General features: G+C 39.5%; 2 protein-coding genes across 2 annotated transcripts in view; one reads left to right on the top strand and one right to left on the bottom strand.

Moving 5' to 3' along the window:
* The window catches only part of LOC134656037 (structural maintenance of chromosomes protein 2), a 34,965-nt gene extending 29,592 nt beyond the window's left edge, over positions 1 to 5,373 (top strand). The window contains 3 exon segments of the mRNA XM_063511553.1: positions 171 to 386; positions 2,126 to 2,335; positions 5,233 to 5,373. Of these exon segments, the coding sequence (XP_063367623.1) occupies positions 171 to 386; positions 2,126 to 2,335; positions 5,233 to 5,373 (567 nt within the window).
* A 6,475-nt stretch (positions 5,374 to 11,848) lies between these two features.
* Positions 11,849 to 21,073, bottom strand: part of LOC134655734 (uncharacterized) — a 40,616-nt gene continuing 31,391 nt past the window's right edge. The window contains exons 4-5 of the mRNA XM_063511198.1: positions 12,212 to 12,445; positions 11,849 to 12,022 (exon numbers count right to left, since the gene is read on the bottom strand). Of these exons, the coding sequence (XP_063367268.1) occupies positions 11,931 to 12,022; positions 12,212 to 12,445 (326 nt within the window). The 3' untranslated portion in view covers positions 11,849 to 11,930. The remainder of the gene's footprint in view (positions 12,023 to 12,211; positions 12,446 to 21,073) is intronic.

Here is a 21,073-nt window from a genome sequence, read left to right as displayed (position 1 = left end):
CGTTGCCTACTTGAATGATTTATTGAAGTTAATAATGTTGAAGGTATAAATAATTGATGCTAAACGTGTCAATTCGGATTTTTTTAAATTGATAAATTGTTTTGCAACATCGATAAATATGTATATAACGACCTAAAAGTACCTTTACAATATATTCCTTTTTTTTACAGTATCAAGATGTCCTCCGCAAGAAAGCGATAGTCGAGGCAGATCGCGCAAAACTCGTCCAAGTAATGGCCGAACTGGACGAGAAAAAGAAACGCACACTCGTCACAGCTTGTGAACAAGTCAACAGGGACTTCGGATCAATATTCAGTACTTTACTGCCGGGGGCTCAGGCCAAGCTGCGACCGCCAGAGGGACTCACTGTGCTAGATGGATTGGAGGTGAGTAACACTATACCCCGGGCATATTGCATAATACAATACAATTGTGCTACCAAATGTCATGTCTTACCAAATTAAATATTCAAAAGGCAGAGTTAGAGTACGAAGTTGGTGTCAGGGGTGATTGGCACATAAAAGACTTAAAACTTACTAACTATAGGTCCTAGAGCCTTAAATTGATTTGTTCTAGTTCTATGGGTAAATATTTCTATTCAAAAAAACGACTGCGTCGGTCTCATTCTAGTATCATGCGTTCCTATTAAAACTATCATTTTTTTTTCACGAATACACTAACTAAGGGTACAGTGTTGAAACCTCTACCAGGTTCATTACTGTAATCTCTTGGTATTAAAAGAAATACAGTATCTACCTACTGATTTTCTTGTACTATTAAATATATACACATATATGAGTACATATATATGAGTGTGACATTGCATTCCTCTACATTGTGCTTGTCGTGTGGTGGCTGGCTTTTGAGTAGCGCCGACCCTCACATAGGATAAGGGCTCATTTAGACGGCGCGCGAACTCGTATACGATTTAAGTTACATTGCGGACCATTGAGGTGACATCAATTCAGCCGACCAATCAAACGACGCAATATAATCAAATTCGCATGCTAGTTCTCGCGCCGTCTAAATGAGTCCTAAGGGTGTCGTACGAGGCGACTAAGTCCACAAACGAAGCAAAAAGCTATTTCGTCACAGGGGAGATGGTCCTCTTAGCATTGGTTTGCAATCTATCTAGGAGAAAGATACTCCAAAATAAAACCCGGAATGGAGTTTCCATAAGGCGCGAGTAGGGTCCAACCTGAAATAAGTGGCAGATTCCTGCAGCGGACCTGTCTCCCCACGTATTGGCTCGCTTTTCCTGTGGGATAAGACAGTGAAGCCGAGAGGGTAATGCAGGTGCTGGGCATCCCTGCGTTTCCTTAATTCCGTCCCAGGCGGTGTATGTCTTACACCATAAATCGTTTACAATAGACATTAAGACCATTTCATTTCATTTATTTATTCATTAACAATATACATTGTGTTTGAATGTCATTCTATATAACTATCTTAATTAACCTTAAATATAAAAATAATATTTACAATATAAAAATATTACACTTTCATAACACATAACTAATAATGTTGTACAAATTTAAATATTATTAATAATTATGACATGTCGAGATTAATGAGATCATTTAAGGTTAAGGTATCATACAAAAAAAAAAGAAAATATACCTAATTAATTATTTTTATCATTTATGAAATCAATTACAGAATAAAAACATTTTCCTAAAAGAAACTCCTTTAGTCTTGCATTGAAAATGCGATGGTTGGTAATAGTTTTGTATTCCAATGGCAAACTATTGAACAAGAAGACGCTCTGATAACAAGCCGCGTGTTTCATAATATTTAGTCTTGGCACTATCTTGCTTTGTATGACCAATGATGATGACCCTCTACAATTAACCCACACTCCCAATTTAGCCTTCGTTTGAAGTTCAACATAATTGGCTACTTTCCTACTAGTCAAATCAGCTTCTTTTTTAGAACTGTCAAAACGATTTTCTAATATGGAATTTATATGAAAACGTGTGTAGTGACGTCACGGTCAACGCTATGTGCGTTGACCGTTTCAATCCAATTTAATAATTTTTTCTAATAATTATCTGGTGCTTTATTTCGTGCACGGTGTCAAATAATTTCTTTTAAGTAGAGGAAAGTACCCAATTTCTGTTTCCAGGTGAAAGTAGGCTTCAACAACACGTGGAAGGAATCCCTGGGCGAGCTGTCTGGCGGTCAGCGGTCTTTAGTGGCGTTGTCGCTGGTGCTGGCCATGTTGCTGTTCAAGCCCGCGCCGCTCTACATCCTGGACGAGGTGGACGCGGCGCTCGACCTGTCGCACACGCAGAACATCGGCCACATGCTTAAAGAACACTTCAGACACTCGCAGGTGAGTCCAACTGTACTATAGTGCATGTAGCACGAGTTGCCAAGCGGTAGTGCTGTCTCCGTCACTCTTTACAATATTCTTCAACACCAGGCGGTCCAGCCAAGCACATGCTTAAAGAACACTTCAGACACTCGCAGGTGAGTCTAACTGTACTATAGTGCATGTAGCACGAGTTGCCAAGCAGTAGTGCTGTCTCCGTCACTCTTTACAATATTCTTCAACACCAGGCGGTTTAGCCAAGCACATGCTTAAAGAACACTTCAGACACTCGCAGGTGGGTCTAACTGTACTATAGTGCATGTAGCACGAGTTGCCAAGCAGTAGTGCTGTCTCCGTCACTCTTTACAATATTCTTCAACACCAGGCGGTCTAGCCAAGCACATGCTTAAAGAACACTTCAGACACTCGCAGGTGAGTCTAACTGTACTATAGTGCATGTAGCACGAGTTGCCAAGCGGTAGTGCTGTCTCCGTCACTCTTTACAATATTCAACACGTGGAAGGGGTCCTTGGGCGAGCTGTCAGGCGGTCAGCGGTCTTTAGTGGCGTTGTCGCTGGTGCTGGCCATGTTGCTGTTCAAGCAAGTTGTTGGACCTGTCGCACACGCAGAACATCGGGCACATGCTTAAAGAACACTTCAGGCACTCGCAGGTGAGTCCAACTGTACTATAGTGCATGTAGCACGAGTTGCCAAGCGGTAGTGCTGTCTCCGTCACTCTTTACAATATTCTTCAACACCAGGCGGTCCAGCCAAGCACATGCTTAAAGAACACTTCAGACACTCGCAGGTGAGTCCAACTGTACTATAGTGCATGTAGCACGAGTTGCCAAGCGGTAGTGCTGTCTCCGTCACTCTTTACAATATTCTTCAACACCAGGCGGTTTAGCCAAGCACATGCTTAAAGAACACTTCAGACACTCGCAGGTGGGTGAATCAACTTTTTCTTGTCACTCGTTGCCATGGTTACGTTCTCCTGGGCCACTCTTTAAAACCTAATTTTTAGGCATTTAAATTCACCAAACACGCTTTTTTGTGATACTTATAAACCCTTTCCATTGAGGGTCGTCTACCGAGCGTGTCAGAAGGAGGTGGTGTACAATGTCTTCTAACAAACTATGCTACTATTGTCTCTTGGCTGACCGGACAGACTAACTACAAGAAATAGTTGATCCACCCAGGTAAGCGATCCATGGAGGCGAGGCGATTACGTATTTTACCCAGCCAAACAAGACATCCGCACCAGGCCACAAAATTTTCGTCATATAAAGCTGTAGTACCACGATCCCGACTATCGGGTCGTCCGGCCTGGGAACGAATATCAAATATCAACATTTATTCAGCAAATAGGCCACAAGGGCACTTTTACACGTTAATATGGAATTTACATACAGCAAAAAAAAAACACATCAATAATTATAAAATACAACTAAGCCGTAAATATCAAATCAAACTAACATAGAGATGTATAAAGCCTCTAAATGTCGAATTACAAAAAAACGCAATAACAATAGTATTGAATGAAAAAAAAAACAAAGATACAAAAACTATAATCTAAAATTATTTAGAGATGTAAATGTCTCTAATAAGTGTCATCATAACTAAAAGATTACAATATATAGTAGTTAATCAAATTATCCTTAGAGATGTATAGGGTCTCCAAGAGTCAAAATCCTGTATACCTAATTAAAACATTCATTAAATTAAAGAAAATGATAGTAAAAATAAAATAGCATACGAGAACCGAATGAGGTGTGTCCAATGTAATTATACTCAAAAATAAAGTTACTAAATATAATAGCTCGTATTAGCTTAAATAGACCAGTCTCCACAAACAGCACCCGTTCACGAGTATGACGCGTATCTCAGCCATCGCCTCTCTCAACCTTCATTCGGGAAAGTGGCGACCCGATCAACAACGCCACCGTAAGCAAAGACTTTTAAGCGAGCATAAAATCATAAAATACCCGATAGTCGCGTTTTACGCCCGTTTAACATAATTTAATAGGAATCCTTACTATCTATAATAGTACACTACATACGGGAGGTGAATTCGTAAATGCTCCAGATCGCAGGTGTTTGTGGCCCGAACCGAAGGTGGGGGCCATAAATATGCGATCTGGGGCTTTACGAATTACCGCCCGTGGTTTGTATAAAGTTTTACGTCTTGCCTTGGCCAGGAAGTTAGATTTTCTTCTTGCGTAGCGGGAACAAAATCCCAGGACCTAGGGTGACGTAAACAAACTTAACTACCCCACTACACCATTTAACTATTATTACTACGTATAGAACCGGCACAGAGAACCAGTATTTTGCGCCATGAGTTGTTGACGATAAACAATGGAAGCGGAGTGTGAATCTCGCGACCGAAACGCGTAAGCGCCATAAAATTCACGGCGCTTACGACGTTTCGGTCGCGTGGTTCACGCCCCGATTGCGACTATAATCACTGTTTGGCTTCTCTATATGAAGTAATAATAACCATAGAGAAATATAGTAAGACAAGAGTGCTCACTCCATACATCAGGTTTAGTACCAAAAAGACTATTATTTTCATAGTCGACATTTAGCATCGAGTAGTACTGCTAGCAGGCGTGTCTCACTCCGCGATTTCGTCGCTTTGCTACAGGTAGCTAAAAGTACATCCGTTCGGCCCCAATTTTGGGAAAAGCCATAAGCCGCGCGTGGCGCTGTCGCCACCTAGCGGCCATATCTGTGCTGATCGTAACAGACGCGTTTTGATAGACAGTGAGTCTTCTGTACTTAGTACTATTATTTATTCTGTGCTGCTAGTAAAAATAATAGTCTTTATGGTACCAAAACTGATGTATGGAGTGAGCAAGTTGTTTTTTTTTCTCTATGTAATAATTGAAGAGCTAACACCGAATATTTTGTTCCAGTTCATCATCGTATCCCTGAAAGACGGCATGTTCAACAACGCCAACGTGCTCTTCCGGACTCGCTTCGTTGATGGAATGTCCGCCGTACAACGGACCGTCAACCGCCGGTAAACAGATTCTAGACCTTATACCTGTTATTAGTGTTGAGTCGCTCACTCGTGAGGCACCTCATTTGTACCACTCATTTTGTTAATTTGTCGCAGTACTTCGTACCGCAAAAATGTCTTACTTCACTCCTCTATTCATTTTACTTGATTCTAAAATTATCTTTCTCCTAAAAGTTCTATTCTTAACCTCCAGAATTGCACTCCAATTAAATGTTACTATTTATTTATTTATAAAGGAAGTGATGAATACATAAATATGTATATACATTAAATATTTTTGTCGCCGTTGGAATTAATGGAATAGTCGACGCTGAACATATGCTAGTACCTCACCTCATTTGAAGTAAGACATTGTAACACCTCATTTTAGAAAATGAGGTACTCATACAAACTCATTTTAAATTGATGTCCTACCCATCACTACCTGTTATTACAAGGTTGAAAAACATCTCAGCACTGTTAAGAGCCGGAGAAATAGCTACGCGCGACTATAGACTTTACATACTTGTAATAAAGTGCTGCAGCTCAAAAATAGCGGACGCGCTTCGACGGTATTTCTGCCGTACAACGGACCGTCAACCGTCGGTAAACAGATTCTAGACCTTATACCTGTTATTACAAGGTTGAAAAACATCTCAGCACTGTTAAGAGCCGGAGAAATAGCTACGCGCGACTATAGACTTTATATACTTGTAATAGAGTGCTGCAGCGCAAAAATAGCGGACGCGCTTCGACGGTATTTCTGCCGTACAACGGACCGTCAACCGTCGGTAAACAGATTCTAGACCTTATACCTGTTATTACAAGGTTGAAAAACATCTCAGCACTGTTAACAGCCGGAGAAATAGCTACGCGCGACTATAGACTTTATATACTTGTAATAGAGTGCTGCAGCGCAAAAATAGCGGACGCGCTTCGACGGTATTTCTGCCGTACAACGGACCGTCAACCGTCGGTAAACAGGTTCTAGACCTTATACCGGTTATTACAAGGTTCAAAAACATCTCAGCACTGTTAACAGCCGGAGAAATAGCTACGCGCGACTATAGACTTTATATACTTGTAATAGAGTGCTGCAGCGCAAAAATAGCGGACGCGCTTCGACGGTATTTCTGCCGTACAACGGACCGTCAACCGTCGGTAAACAGGTTCTAGACCTTATACCGGTTATTACAAGGTTGAAAAACGTCTCAGCACTGTTAACACCCGGAGAAATAGCTACACACAACTATAAACTTTATATACTTGCAATAAAGTTCTACAGCGCAAAACTAGCGGACGCGCTTCCACGGTATGCCCGCCGTACAATGGATCGTCAACCGCCGATAAACATATTCTAGACCTTATATCTGTTGTTACAAGGTTCCAAAACGTCTAAGCACTGTCGATAGCTGGAGAAATAGCTACACAAAACTAGACTTATTTAAATTTTTCTTTGAATATGAACACATTCATTCACGTGTATTAGATAATTTATTCAGAGACCATACTTTTATATCCGCAACGCAGGCTTCGTCAGGTAAACACAAACTTAAAATCAGCTACAGGCATCGTCACAAAAAACTACAACGATAAAATCCGCAACAGGCATTCATTTCAGGTATTCATTCATACATTCATTGCGAAAAGATATTGCATTTACAAATCGGCGTAGTGATCGGGCAGTTGTATGATTGTAGGGTGCCAATATATGCAGATTAATGCATAACCCTTTTGAACGCCACGCCCATCGTGCGCGGCACGCCATTGTGAACCTTGTCGGAATGCACGAAGGTTCATATTGGATTGTAGCCGCGCGCGTCAGTTGACGTCCTTGGCATGGTGAATGTCATGATAAAAAAATATGCGCTTGTAAATATTAATTAAGATCTTTCAATCCTGTGACATAGGTTTAGCGGCAGTAAGTCGTAGGTTAACCTTTTCGACGCCGTGTCAAACACAAAAGCTGTCTCTCAGACGCCACGTCATCGAAGTGTCAAAACTGAAATTGAACTTTATGCATATGCACCTAGGTATATGTTGCTCTGTGGTCTATGACCGATTAACCTGTCGAATCCCACGATATGACGTCACGTTAAGCGTTCTGGCTCATATATGAGCCGTGGGAGCTGACAGATTAATACGTCTTTGGCGTTAGACCTGCGGTGCGTATATATCGGTCATTGGCGTCCAAAAGGTTAAAAAAGGCCAGATTCCATACTTAAGTCGTAATTAAAGAAAATATGTGTACAATCCGTACATTTACTATCAATATGTGTACAGTCGCCATCGGCTATATCGGAGCGGCCAAGGTACTCAAAAATATCTAAACACACTAACGCCTTGACAAAGAGACTTGTTCAGATATTTGTGAGCACCTTGGCCGCTGTGATATATCTGATGGCGACTGTACCTGATATGTAATCGATTTAATGTATTTAGGAACCATTTTCAACGGAAGTACGGTTCTCTATATTCTTTTATGTTGTAGGTATGTTAAGTATTTGTAAAGTATGAAATAAAATAATTACTTTATATATTTTTTTTTATTACCCATAACTACTACTACTACTAGATTAGTTAGAGGAATAGAATAAATGCAAGGTTGAAATTTGGTAACTCTTTATTTATGTTTCGAACATAGATAACAATTTAATTTCAGAATAAATATATACATACAATGCTTTCGATCTTAAAAACAAATTTAGATCATGTAGGTTTGTTTTATACCATATTAAGAATAAGTATGTATATCGTGATGCATTTTGTCTTCTATATTAATAAAATCTGCAGATTTACAATACAACATTTATATTAATCTTATGCTAAGCACCTTTGGCGTGGGACTAACAATTAATAATAAACTAATTTGAACAACATTTACAACATAAAACTTAAATTACACAACTAAAGCATTCTTAAACTTATAGCTCACGATTTTGCCCCTTAAGCTTTGGATTCCTCCGAAAACGGTGCCGTCATATTACGGCCGCTATATAGCGTTGACTGACGTCACTAGAACGTTGTCTATGTAAACAAGATGGCGCGGTTTCCAAGACGGCGTTACGTTACGTTGATTGTCAACGTAACGTAAGATGACGGCCGTCATGACCTTGTCGATAGTTTCGTGAACGTTTTATTAGATAGCGGTGACGCCATTTTGAATAAATGACACGAGATTTGAATAAATGATTCCGTACTACGATTATTTTCCTCTTCTGATGATATTTCATCCTCCAAGTAAATTATAGATGATCAAGCAAATCTTGTCAGTAGGAAAAGGCGCGAAATTCAAATTTTCTATGGGACGTTATCCCATCACGCCTACATTTTTCAAATTTGCCGCTTTGACCTTGGTGGATGACGGTGTGTTATGACGCCGTGGTACTTTCCACATGTCGCCACCGTAAAGACGGCCGTCTTTTGCTGCCGCTATATGACGGCCGTCACGGCACCGTTTTCGGAGAAATCCAAAGCTTTAGCGGGACTACTTCGGATAAACACCGCAAAGCAGATTAGATACATATCCCATCAATCCCATTATGGGATATTTATCAATAAAAAATGAGGAATATTGATTTGTTGTTAAGATATTTATGTACGAAGAATAATTTCAACATATTTTACTCATTTGTGTAAACAAATCGTGCAAGAATGGCAAGGAATAAATAATTTCGTCATAGAATAAGCAAATTATTCTATGATTTCGTTGATACTATATATTTGTTAAGATATTGTAGTTACTAAAGGTCAGATGGCAGTCGCTTTCGTAAAAACTGGTGCCTACGTCAATTCTTGGGATTCGTTGTCAAGCGGACCCCAGGCTCCCATGAACTGTGGCAAAATGCCGGTATAACGCGAGGAAGGAAATTGTAGTTACTAAAGTTATTTGTGACGTCCCACGGGTAAAGGTACCTTATGGCCGTTGGCGCTTACGCTATTATTAACGCCGCTCCGCCGCCGCACGCTATTATTATTGCGGCGCTATGCGACGTAAGCGCCAGGTGCCCTAAGGTACCTTTTGCCGTGCAACGTCACATTTTGTGTAATTGTTCATTAGGCGAAAATGCCACTATATTATGATTTTAATATTTACATACATATTTATTATACATGGGGCAAGCGCATCTTTTGTACAGTTTACCCCTTTTATAGTGTTTTATATATTTTATATCGCTCCAGAAACATTTGGACGCAGTTACCCCTCTTTTTTGTCGGGGGTTAAAAACGACAGTCGTTATATCAATAACTATTTTACCTAGTTTTTCTGCGTGACTCAGTAATATCAGAAACGTACATACTGTTATTAATACTGGTGTGCCGTCACAAAGTTTCCAAAATTGCGAAATTTCCGCATAGAAAAAATTCTGAAAATTCTCATAATTTTCCTTCCTCTCCTGTGAAATGTTCCCAAAATTTCCGAGAACTTTTCCAACTTGGAATTTTCGCACTTGAATATCTGAAGTTAATTAACACTTGCTAGACGGTGGTAAAGTCTACATAAAATATTAACAGGGCCTCCGAAACTGCTATTTATTAGACGCAACATTTTCCATTTAAGTAGTTACCTAGTTAGGTATATATTTTGTGCAAATCGGTTATAACTTTACGGGTAAGTACTTATACAGGGTGTAAATTTAGTCACCTGCAATAATTTATGGGGTGAATATACGTAATAGGTCACGTACGGTACGTACGGTACTAGCGGTACGTAGGGTACGTACGTGTTATGTTATGGTCGCTAGTATCGCATCGATATCACACGGTATCTGAAAATAACATAGGATGTAAATATGGTTGGCCTAAGTCGTTATCGACGCGATAATTGCAACCACAATACGCTCGTTACTGATACAATCAATTTACCCTGATAGAATACACACAGAAATAGACAAATTAGGCCAATTATATACCTACAGCTTTGGTAATATATTTATAAATATCGATTTCAGAATGTTATACGATTATTAGCTATGACGAAATATAGATTAAAATACTATTGATCAACCCTGTTTTTATATATGTATATAGAGTCTGTGCGGAAAAAGAAGAGTTGTGGAATGTATGGGATCCGATACATTCTACGACTCTTCTCTTTCCGCACAGACTCTATCATTTTAATTTTATGCATTAAGAATTCATTAAAATAAATGTGGGTTTAAAGGCCTTTAAGCCCTAACATTGTAGAATTTATAGGTATATAGCTACTTAAATAACGTGTAGGTCCATCCTGTAATGTAGGTAGCTGGGTACGGAAACACTAGTTAATATAACATGAAATCTATCGCATAGATTTTTTTCTCCTTACTCTAGATTCTAGAATGTCAGCAAAAATGGAGTAATGTCCGATATCGCATTGCTAAATATTTACAAATGTACCACAAATTTCTATCGCACGCGCGTAAATACATTGCTGTCCCGCCCATGCGCGTGTGATAGAAATAGGAACAAGCGGGACAATGTGCGAATTTCTTCGTGCTCAGCGTCCATTAGTATAGCTGTAGCTTAAAAAGGAATTCCCCCATCGGGGAACAAGTTAAGTCTAGTAGCGTCTAACGTCAAATAGTCTAACATCGAGATTATCAATCGTCATGTTCAAAAAGTAATGTAAGAAGTTGGACACTGGACTGAAAAATGTGTTTTACCCCACTCGTCCTTACCCAGATTTTATTCAGTCGGAAGCTTCAGAGCCTTCTAAAAGGTCGTATTTTATCGGCGCTTACGCGGTTATCATACATTCGAAATCGCACGTCGCTCCTGTGTATGCGAGTGTAGCGATGTCCCGGTCGCACGAATCCGCATCCAATGTGAAGACTGTCTTAATTATTACGAGTGTCTAATAGATTACAGTCACAAGGGCTTGTTCCAAACGCTCGTATAACTTCAGCGCTCGATATTTTGAGCCTTATCTCCTGGAGTTAGAGACTAGATGTGCTGCCTGTTGTCACAGATAGGCCACGAAGAGCAGCATAGACAGTAGGAGAAGGGACGCGCTGACGCCCGTCTTGTTGTATTGTGAACCTTATCTCCTGGAGTTAGAGTCGGCACGGGCAGGCGGGCTGGAGGGGGCGCCTGCTGTCACAGGTAAGCCACAAACAGCAGCAGCGACAGTAAAAGAGAAGCGATGACGCCCGTCTTGTTGTATTGTGAACTTTATCTCCCGGAGTTAGAGTCTACACTGGCACGGGCAGGCGGGCTGGAGGGGGCGCCTGCTGTCACAGATACGCCAAGAAGAGCAGCATCAACAGTAGCAGAAGGGATCGCGCTGACACCCGTCGTGTTGTATTGTGAGCCTTATCACCCGGAGTTAGAGTAGACTGGAGGGGGCGCCTGCTGTCACAGTTACGCCACGAAGAGGAGCATGGACAGTAGGAGAAGGGACACGCTGACGCCCGCCGTGTTGTATTGTGAACCTTATCTCCTGGAGTTAGAGACTATACTGGCACGGGCAGGCGGGCTGGAGGGGGCGCCTGCTGTCACAGGTACGCCACAAACAGCAGCATGGACAGTAGAAGAAGGAATACGCTGACTCCGTATTGTATTGTGAACCTTATCTCCTGGAGTTAGAGGCTACACTGGCACGGGCAGGCGGGCTGGAGGGGGCGCCTGCTGTCACAGGTACGCCACAAACAGCAGCATGGACAGTAGGAGAAGAGACGCGCCGCTGACGCCCGTCCGGCCCGAGCTGGAGAGGATGTGCTTCCCTGGAATAACAAATAAAAAATTGATAAACCTAAAAGGTTATTTCTGAATGTAGATGTAGGTATGTAACCAAACTCATGGATATTAGATGCCAAACTAATTTGAAAAACCTCTGCCCGCTACTGATGTACCGTTGGAAAGTTCTGGTTCCTGGATTTGTCTATCTAATCGGGTACTGAATCCATACTCACATCTCTCAGCCAGCCTCCTATAGCAGCAGCAATCCCGTATCCTCTTATACTTGGCGCAGTCGTGCATCAGCGGCTTGCAGCGGCCCGGGCCCATGTAGCAGGTGTGAGGCAGCCAGGGGAAGGGCTCCGGGAAGGCCTGCCGCTCGCAGCAGCAGTGGTCCGCCAGGACTCGGGTCTCGCAGTACTGCAGCTCGCGCTTGGAGCAGGTGCCGCAGCCAGCCAGCGTTTCCGGGACTAAAATGCAAAATTAAGATGGCCATTTATATCACTTTTATCATTTATGCCTCGCGCGTCGAAAGATGATCCCTATGATAGTTGCTTCTAGTCTCTTGTTACGGCTTAATTAAAAAAATATTGAAGAAATATGTTTTTATTGTATTTATAACTTAAATGTCACATTTCTATTTCTAAATAACTTAATGTGCTGAACTTCCAAACTACCTACAAACATTTTATTTGACAGATACTCAATATATAAATTAACTGTATAATCAGGACCATCATTCGAAGCGAGAGGTATAGGTAAGCTTAGGTATGGAAATGTAGATAATAGGTATCAATCTCCATCCAATCTACAATACCTAATCGATTATCGCTGTCAAATATGGAAAAATCGTTAAATCAATATAAAATGTAAACAAACTAATTTATACCGTTTGTACGATAGTTTCTGGCAGCTGTACTTATTATAGAAATAACATTAGGTAGGTACAAAAGGTAGGGTTTCCAAGAGCATCGTGCATTAGTATTCCCGGCCACACTTACGAGTACTAAATAGGTACTTAGAAATGGTCATCTTGAAGCGCTTAACCGTTGACTCATGTTGAAGGTATTCAATCAATAGGGCGAGTCTAGGTTACAAATAGGCGCCTTAAAATGCAGTCTAAGTTAGCAATGCACTAAGGCTAAGGGCGTCCGCTAGCTAGCACGGTTTCACGGAGCGGGTGAGATAGTATTGAGCAACGCAACGACGCTTACTGGCTCGGACGCGTGCGACGTGCGACGGATTTTACCTATTATGACATCCGTGTGCGTGCGGCGTGCGCCCGCTCCGTGCACCCGCGCCAGCTAGCGGACGCCCTTATTCGATAGTACCTAGTATATATATATATAGTCCTCATCGTTTTCGATGACGGCGACCCTAAATAAATATCATGGACGTTGTCTAGCGTGAGCCCTAACATGGCTGGCCAGGCCGAACTTGGTCTTAAACTTTGTTGCACGCGTACCTAGTACCTACATCCGCGTTTGGATGGAGGGTCGTGGGCGTATAATTCAATAAAAAGGACGCCAGGGGTGGGAGCTATAGGTACTCGTAGGGCTGTTGCAAGCCCTACAATCTAGATCAATAGTGCACCCCGCTATACACATGCGTCATCTCTCTATCGGCCAATACAAGTGGTGTTTTCGTATTTTGCGTAGTTATTCGGCGAGATACATTGCAGCTTGGGAATTTGAACGTACATTTTGACATCAAAATGATATCTAAATGATGTATTAAGTTTGAATTGGCCTCAAGTTCAATTTGTTAGAGTTGGAATAAGCCTCCGATTGGAGTCGTGTTTGTCCTCCCGCTGAGTATTGTGTTTCGTCTTGCACGACCGATCAAGTGCACTTTTTATGTCGTTTTGTAATGTACACCGTCCCGGTAACCTTCTGTTCTGTCTTTTTTATTAGTCTGATTTACTTTACTCGCGAATACTACTACATTGTTGAACCAAGTTAACTCTCTCGTAGGTACTTAAGTAGGTAACTACTGATTCTGTCCCTTGATCGTTGAAATGAGTGTCACAAATTATGCCTACTTTGCTCCAAAATTCTAAATAATGCCAGCCGTAAAATTGCCTGGCAACTTTGTTTATGAAGTATGAATTCATGCATAATGTGTTCATGCAATATTGCAGCTCGCTGTACCTATAATATACCGCGTTTTAAATTGTTATAATACTAAAAACATCCTGCTGAAATATTGTTTTATTTTTATAATTTGTATTTCTTGTCTGCGTAGTTTAAAAAACCGGCCAAGTGCGAGTCGGACTCGCGTTCTAAGGGTTCCGTCCATTAAGTCCGACTCCCGCTTGACTGCACATTTGCACGGACCTATGTGCATTTTTTGTCAGACATATCCTAACTAAATATGTTAATTTTATCACAATTATAATAACTCTACTGGCGAAAGTATTCACAACATCTTTATTTATATGAATTTAAAAGTGGAAAAATTACTCTCTTGGGTGAGACTTGAACTCACGGCGTCTGGAGTTCAAGTGTCACCCAAGACAGTATTTTTTCCAATTTTTAATTTATTCTGAGCATAATAGCATCGGTCGCAGACATTTCTGCTTCTTAAAAAAAAATTAAATTGTATGTGTATATATATCAAGTCCAGAAGTAATTTATTAATGTTACCTACAACCAGAGCCCTTACCATGAGACACTGACAGTGTCAAAACTGACATATACGCTATCGAGAACGTAATTTACTTTCTATACATCTCGTTCGCACTAATATGCGAGTACGAGATGCATAGAAAGTAAATTACGTTCTCGATGGCGTTTATGTCAGTGCCAAACTGATGGTAGCCGTACAGAAGCATAACGACTTATCAGAAATTATCTAAAGATACTTAAAAATCCTAAAAGCTGCTTACCGCTCTTACAATGCAGGTACGCCGTGCGACACAAAACATTTTTTTAACAGGGTTATAAAAGAAAAATGTTTGATAAGTTTACTATTATATATAGTAGGATAACTGGCTATTCACAGGTATTTTTTTTTTCTAGAGCAAATCCTCATACTTTTAATTCTGTAGAGGATTTTCGTGAAAAAAGAGTAAAGATTTTTTATGAATTATGAATTTCTCGTATTTTTTGTATGAGTGAGTGAAAATTTAGTCACAGAAATGAATTCCTTATTCTCGAATTACACGAAAAAGTCGCCAAACTTGATATATAGCTGGTCAAGCAAATCTTGTCTGTAAAAAAAGTCGCGAAATTCAAAATTTCTATGGGACGATATCCCTTCGCGCCTACATTTTTCAAATTTGCCGCCTTTTTCTACTGACAAGATCTGCTTGACCAGCTATAGTTGCTAGATGTATGCAGATATAAAATTTAGAGTGAGGCGCGCCGGAGGCATTTTTAAACCCGTAGGGGTAGGGTCAAAGAACTAGTAATTAAGTTCGACTCACGCTTGACTGCACATTTCTAATAGGTTTTCCTGTCATCTATAGGTAAAGAACTATTTTGTGTATATTTTTCAAAATTTTAGACCCAGTTGTTTCGGAGATAAGGAGGGGAATGGTCATTTTTTGCCTATTTTCTTGAATAACTGCTAAACTATTTATTTATCCTTAAATAACCGAATTTTTTGTTGAGTTACTCACAATTAGCTCTTTCATTTGATATGTAACAAGATATAGTTTGAGAAACTTTATTTTTTAAGTTTCCCATATACACCCCAAAAGTGGCTCCCATGTTTAAAATTCATTTGTTTGCGTTACATGGCCGTCTTTGAGTCACAAACTTGCATATATGTACCAATTTTCACCTTAATTGGTCCAGTAGTTTCGGAGAAAACATTAAAAAAAAATCCCGTAGGGGTAGGGTCAAAGACTAAGTAATTAAGTACGACTCACGCTTGACTGCACATTTCTAATAGGTTTTCCTGTCATCTATAGGTAAAGAACTATTTTGTGTATTTTTTTCAAAATTTTAGACCCAGTAGTTTCGGAGATAAGGGGGGGAATGGTCATTTTTTGCCTATTTTCTTGAATAACCGCTAAACTATTTATCCTAAAAATATAAAAATTTGAGAACATTTGAGATTCTTACAATGAGCTCTTTCATATGATATGTAACACGATATAATTAGAAAAACTTAATTTTTTAATTTTCTCATTTACCCCCCAAAAATGGCCTCCATATTTAAAATTCATTTATTTACGTTACACGTCCATCCTTGGGTCACAAACTTACATATGTGTACCAAATTTCAACTTAATTGGTCCAGTAGTTTCGGTGAAAATAGGCTGTGACAGACGGACGGACGGACGGACAGACAGACAGACAGACGAATGATCCTATTAGGGTTCCGTTTTTTCCTTTTGAGGTACGGAACCCTAAAAAACATCTATTACTGGCTCTATCACAACGAAACATGAAAAATAAACACAACGTCCACAAACCTGACTATTTCCGTGCTCATTCTAACCACATACCTCCAAATATAGTTTATCATTATCTTGCCATTACCAGAGGCTAGGAACTGACAGACTGACAACATCCATACAAACTTATCATGGCATTTTAATTCTTAGTGCGATTCCAAAAAAAATAGGTGGCGTTATTAAATAAGAATTATGTGTGTTTCTATTATGTATTCATTGTAGTATTGTGCCTTTGATAGCGGCCAAGCAAGTCCAATTTTTTGTTTAGAAATCATCATAGCAGTAAGTTGTTAGTTTTCATATGCACAATTTGAAAATGGAAAAATATGCACCTAAAGTACCTGCGCCAAAGAATTATTTTATTTGTCTTATGTTTAATATGAACTTGCAGTTTTGTTTATGATACTAGTGAACATGGACGCAAAATTTGAACCCATTCACACTTATTAAAAGTATGAAATTTTGAAAGTAGACCAACTTAAGAATCGGGTCTTCTTTGGCGTTTGGCGCAAGTACCTACATCAATGACGATTCGCGCGACGTTGTATGAAGGTTGTCGATCTTTTCTATTTACTAGCCTGCCATTACGAATGACACACCGAAGTCAGAACAGTGACAATGCCGTGACAAATCCGTGACACGCCCCCGGCCTTCGGCGGACTGTAATTTGGTGACCTTGGGCGGTTTGGCCATTTCTCAATGTACGCGTTAAACGGAAATTATACAATGCCAAAAATCGCTGTGCTGTATACTGTATTAGCGTAAATATTTTGGTTCTGCGTTGCAGTTTCTCTATATCAAAATTGCTATTCGTTTTCTTTATCTATAAATCTCGCATCGGCTGATGGATGGTCCCTATGATTAGGGCTGCCATCCGTCCGGGTTTCCCCGGATTTGTCCTAGTTTGGAGGCCGTCCGGGGAGGTTTTGAAAAAGTGTCCCAGACTTTTAAGAATGAAAAAAAGCGATTGTTTTTTTTTTAATAATATTATTTCCGGACACGTCCGGGAAAAAATGCGATTTACGCCAAATGTCAGGGTTTTTTTTAAGTCTTTGTCCGTGTTCGGCGAATTTAGAGATGGCAGCCCCTACCTATGACTATTACAGTTAATTTTTAAATAGAGTAGGTGTCACAAAAAAAAATTTAGACATGTTTTGGAAGTATAACATATTAATTTATTTAGAAATGTTAACTATGGTAAAAACATAAACAACATAAAGTTAGACCAAGTTTAAAATTAACAGTTGCACTGCGTGTGCCATCAAAAACGTTGCAGACTTAACTTGGTCTAACTCTATCAACATATTTTTTATCAACAATTATTTTTTTAATAAAGAGTTAAAGGAACTGTCATATCGGGGACCAGTATTTGACGCGAGTAATGCACGTTTTTACTTCAAATATTTTCAATTCATTTAATTTAATTGTCAAACGATTGTCATTATCAACTTAGAGATAATTGAGACGATACATTTAAATCAACCTATTCTTAGCAATTAATATCAATTACAACGAATAGATGCATCCAAGTCACAGCTAAAAATAGTTCTAACTACTCAGGACTGGTAATCAGCAGTTCGTAAAGAATTTGCTCAATGAGTCGCCCACACTATCCTGCTTTACTGGAGACATGCAAAACAGCAATTTACGCCTTCATAATGAGGATACGTTTACTCTTAAATGACCTGTTTGTCACTCATTATTTAATTTAGGTAAGTAAACTATTATAAAGTAAAAAATGATCTGAAAACACAGTTAGGTACTTACAAAAAAAAATTCAATTGACTTTTATCTGATTGATGTTATAATTTGAGAAGGGCTGATAAATCATAGCGTAGAGCGCTTTGAACAAAAGTCAACTACTTAAAGTTTAAAATACAACTAAGTAAATTAATTCTTATCAAACCTAAAAAAATAAATCGATCCTATAAATGGTTAGACCCTAAAAAGACCGCTTAAAAATAAAAACATAAAACTTTGTAACAATAATTAAATGCGGAAAAAAGAAATGCAAGATGTATCCGGGTAATTTCGGAAATTGGGTAATCCCGAAAATCATTTAAATATCACTCATATTCCGTTCAGAATTTTCCGACACTTTTTCAGTGTTTTTCCTTTCGGAATCACCCGAACACACCTTTATTAATATTTACTTTGCAGTAAAACAAAGCAAAACCAACTTATTTGTCAACTTGAAGGTGACCGCCGGACACAATCATTATCTCATACATATCATAGCCGCTTATTAACTGCAAGTGCATTTTATTTCCCCTAATAATACACTGAGCTCGAAGCAGAGCCAAAAGGTAGTATGTTCATTACGAGTCTTATAGAAGACCCACCTTTTTGGTGTAAAGTGATACACAGACTACTTAAACACTGACTAGATGGAGTATATTAAAAAATTAAATAAAAATTTAATTTTAATTTGTGTTTTTATATTTTGTTAGTAGCAGGTAACACCGCTAATAACATGCTTTCCTTAAGGTTGACTGATAGAGCTTTATGGCATTAAGTCTTTTGAACGATAGGTTTTTCTTTTGTGCCATAAAGATTAAATTAAGAAATAAATAATAAAACCACTCGCGCAGAATAACAAATCCCTTTTACAATATAAATTGAGAGCGTAGCGGGATTTATTATATTTTTCTACCCTTACGCGCGTAAATGTAATACGTATAGTATAATTTTAAAATGAGACCCAGGAATTAATTTGGGCTATCGTGGCATGCTCGAAATAACTCAGTGACTATTATACTTGGTCAACCAGATCTTGTCAGTAAAAAAAGGCGCGAAATTCAAATTTTCTATGGGACGATATCCCTTCGCGCCTACATTTTTCAAATTTGCCGCTTTTTTCTACTGTCAAGATCTGGTTGACCAAGTATACCTACTAACTCACTGTTATAATATTGTTTGTCTGTGCCATTATTATTAAAGTGTGTATTATTTTTGAACTTGCATGCCAATAATTTTTTTTAAATAATGCACGAAATACTGAAATATTAATCTAACATCCTGTAATACCTATTTTGAACAAATAAACTCTTTGATATTTTGAATATTTAATGCGCAGTCTAAAATGTAGGAGTCTATAGTGACATAGCTCAATCATGGCGCGAATTAGTCGCTAACGAAGCTAATTGCAGCCTGTCATGGCACGTGACAGTGACACGGTGACACAGCCAAACAGATGACATGTTAGAATCATGGGAATTGTATGTCTGTGGTTAGAATAGATGGGTTTGAATTTTGAACCGACCGCCCTTTATTAAGGCGATATTCATTGTTTTACAGGGCAAATACAAAAGGATCTAATGCTTTTTAGAGCGACTACCTAACCTAGGCGCAGGGCCAGATTTCCGTCTAGGCCCACAAGGCCCGGGCCTGTTACTGTTGTATTGGTGTAGCACCCACAACACACTTAAGAGGCCCACTGATTACCAGTCCGCCGGACGATATCGAACTGTCAATTTTTTGTTCTAACTGACAGGCCGATATCGTCCGGCGGACTGGTAATCAGTGGGTCCCTTTAGCCTTATTGAGCTTGCTAGCGGGACTAAGTAGGGCGGTCTGTGTAAAATTGTCCTACAAAATTTATCAATCAATTAATACACTTTATAAAACAAAGTCTCCCGCCGCGTCTGTTTGTTTGTGTGTTTGTAGGTATGTTCGTGATAAACTAAAAAACTACTAAACGGATTTTCATGTGGCTTTCACCTATCAATAGAGTTATTCTTGAGGAAGGTTTAAGTGTATAATTTGTTAACCCGTGCGAAGCCGGGGCGGGTCACTAGTTTATTATTAAATCTATTAAGTGTGAAAGACACTTTAGACATAATTCTGTGTGATTATATTGATGCTGACCTTACCATAACATTACAACAATATGGGGCATTATCTATGAAAAGGGACCTTATTGTCGATGGCGCTTACGCCGCACAGCGTCGCGCGGCATTGTACATCGTTAATAATGGCGTTAGCGCCATCGACAATAAGGTCCCTTTTCATAGATAACGTCACATATTATCACACATACACAATTATACACACATACACAATTATACACACATCATGAGCATCATTAGTACATTATCCGCGCGTAAATCTGCGTGTAATCGTACGTGACTACGTAGTACTTTAATTAAATCCTCAACGCGTTCAGAAAGTCAGAAAGGAGTAAGTCACGGCGTTTTTTCGCTGAAAAAAAGTCCTTTGTGTAATAAAATAATGAAATTGCTTAAAGCCCAAGGCCACATTATGGACTTTAATTGTGGAACGTGCAGTACCGTTTTTACCATAAGGGCACACGGGGCTCGTGCCCAGGGCCCCCATCCCCAGGGGGCCCCCAAGGGCAGACAGTAACAGTATATTTGATTACCCATAATAAATAGATCATAGTTGAAAAATGTTACTTTAATCAGCTTTCTTTACTTTCCAAAAGGGCCCCAAATTCTTATGTTCCCAGGGGCCCCAGCGTAGTTTAAGACGGCCCTGGGAACGTGCATGAGATGTAGGGGGCAGCATAGGGGCTCCTTATTGGTGCAAAATTATCAAGTAGGTACATAACGGCACCAATAAACATGAGGCATTTAAGAGAAAATTTTGAGTAGGTATTTTCGAAACTATGACAAAGACCAAAAGTGTGGGAATGTAAGACTACAACTTTAATATTCTGGATTATACCGAAATT

This window comes from Cydia amplana, chromosome 17 (genome assembly GCF_948474715.1).
Source record: "Cydia amplana chromosome 17, ilCydAmpl1.1, whole genome shotgun sequence".
NCBI lineage: Eukaryota > Metazoa > Arthropoda > Insecta > Lepidoptera > Tortricidae > Cydia > Cydia amplana.
The sequence above is the reverse complement of the archived record's forward strand: the minus strand, read 5'-3'. Positions and strand labels throughout refer to the sequence as shown.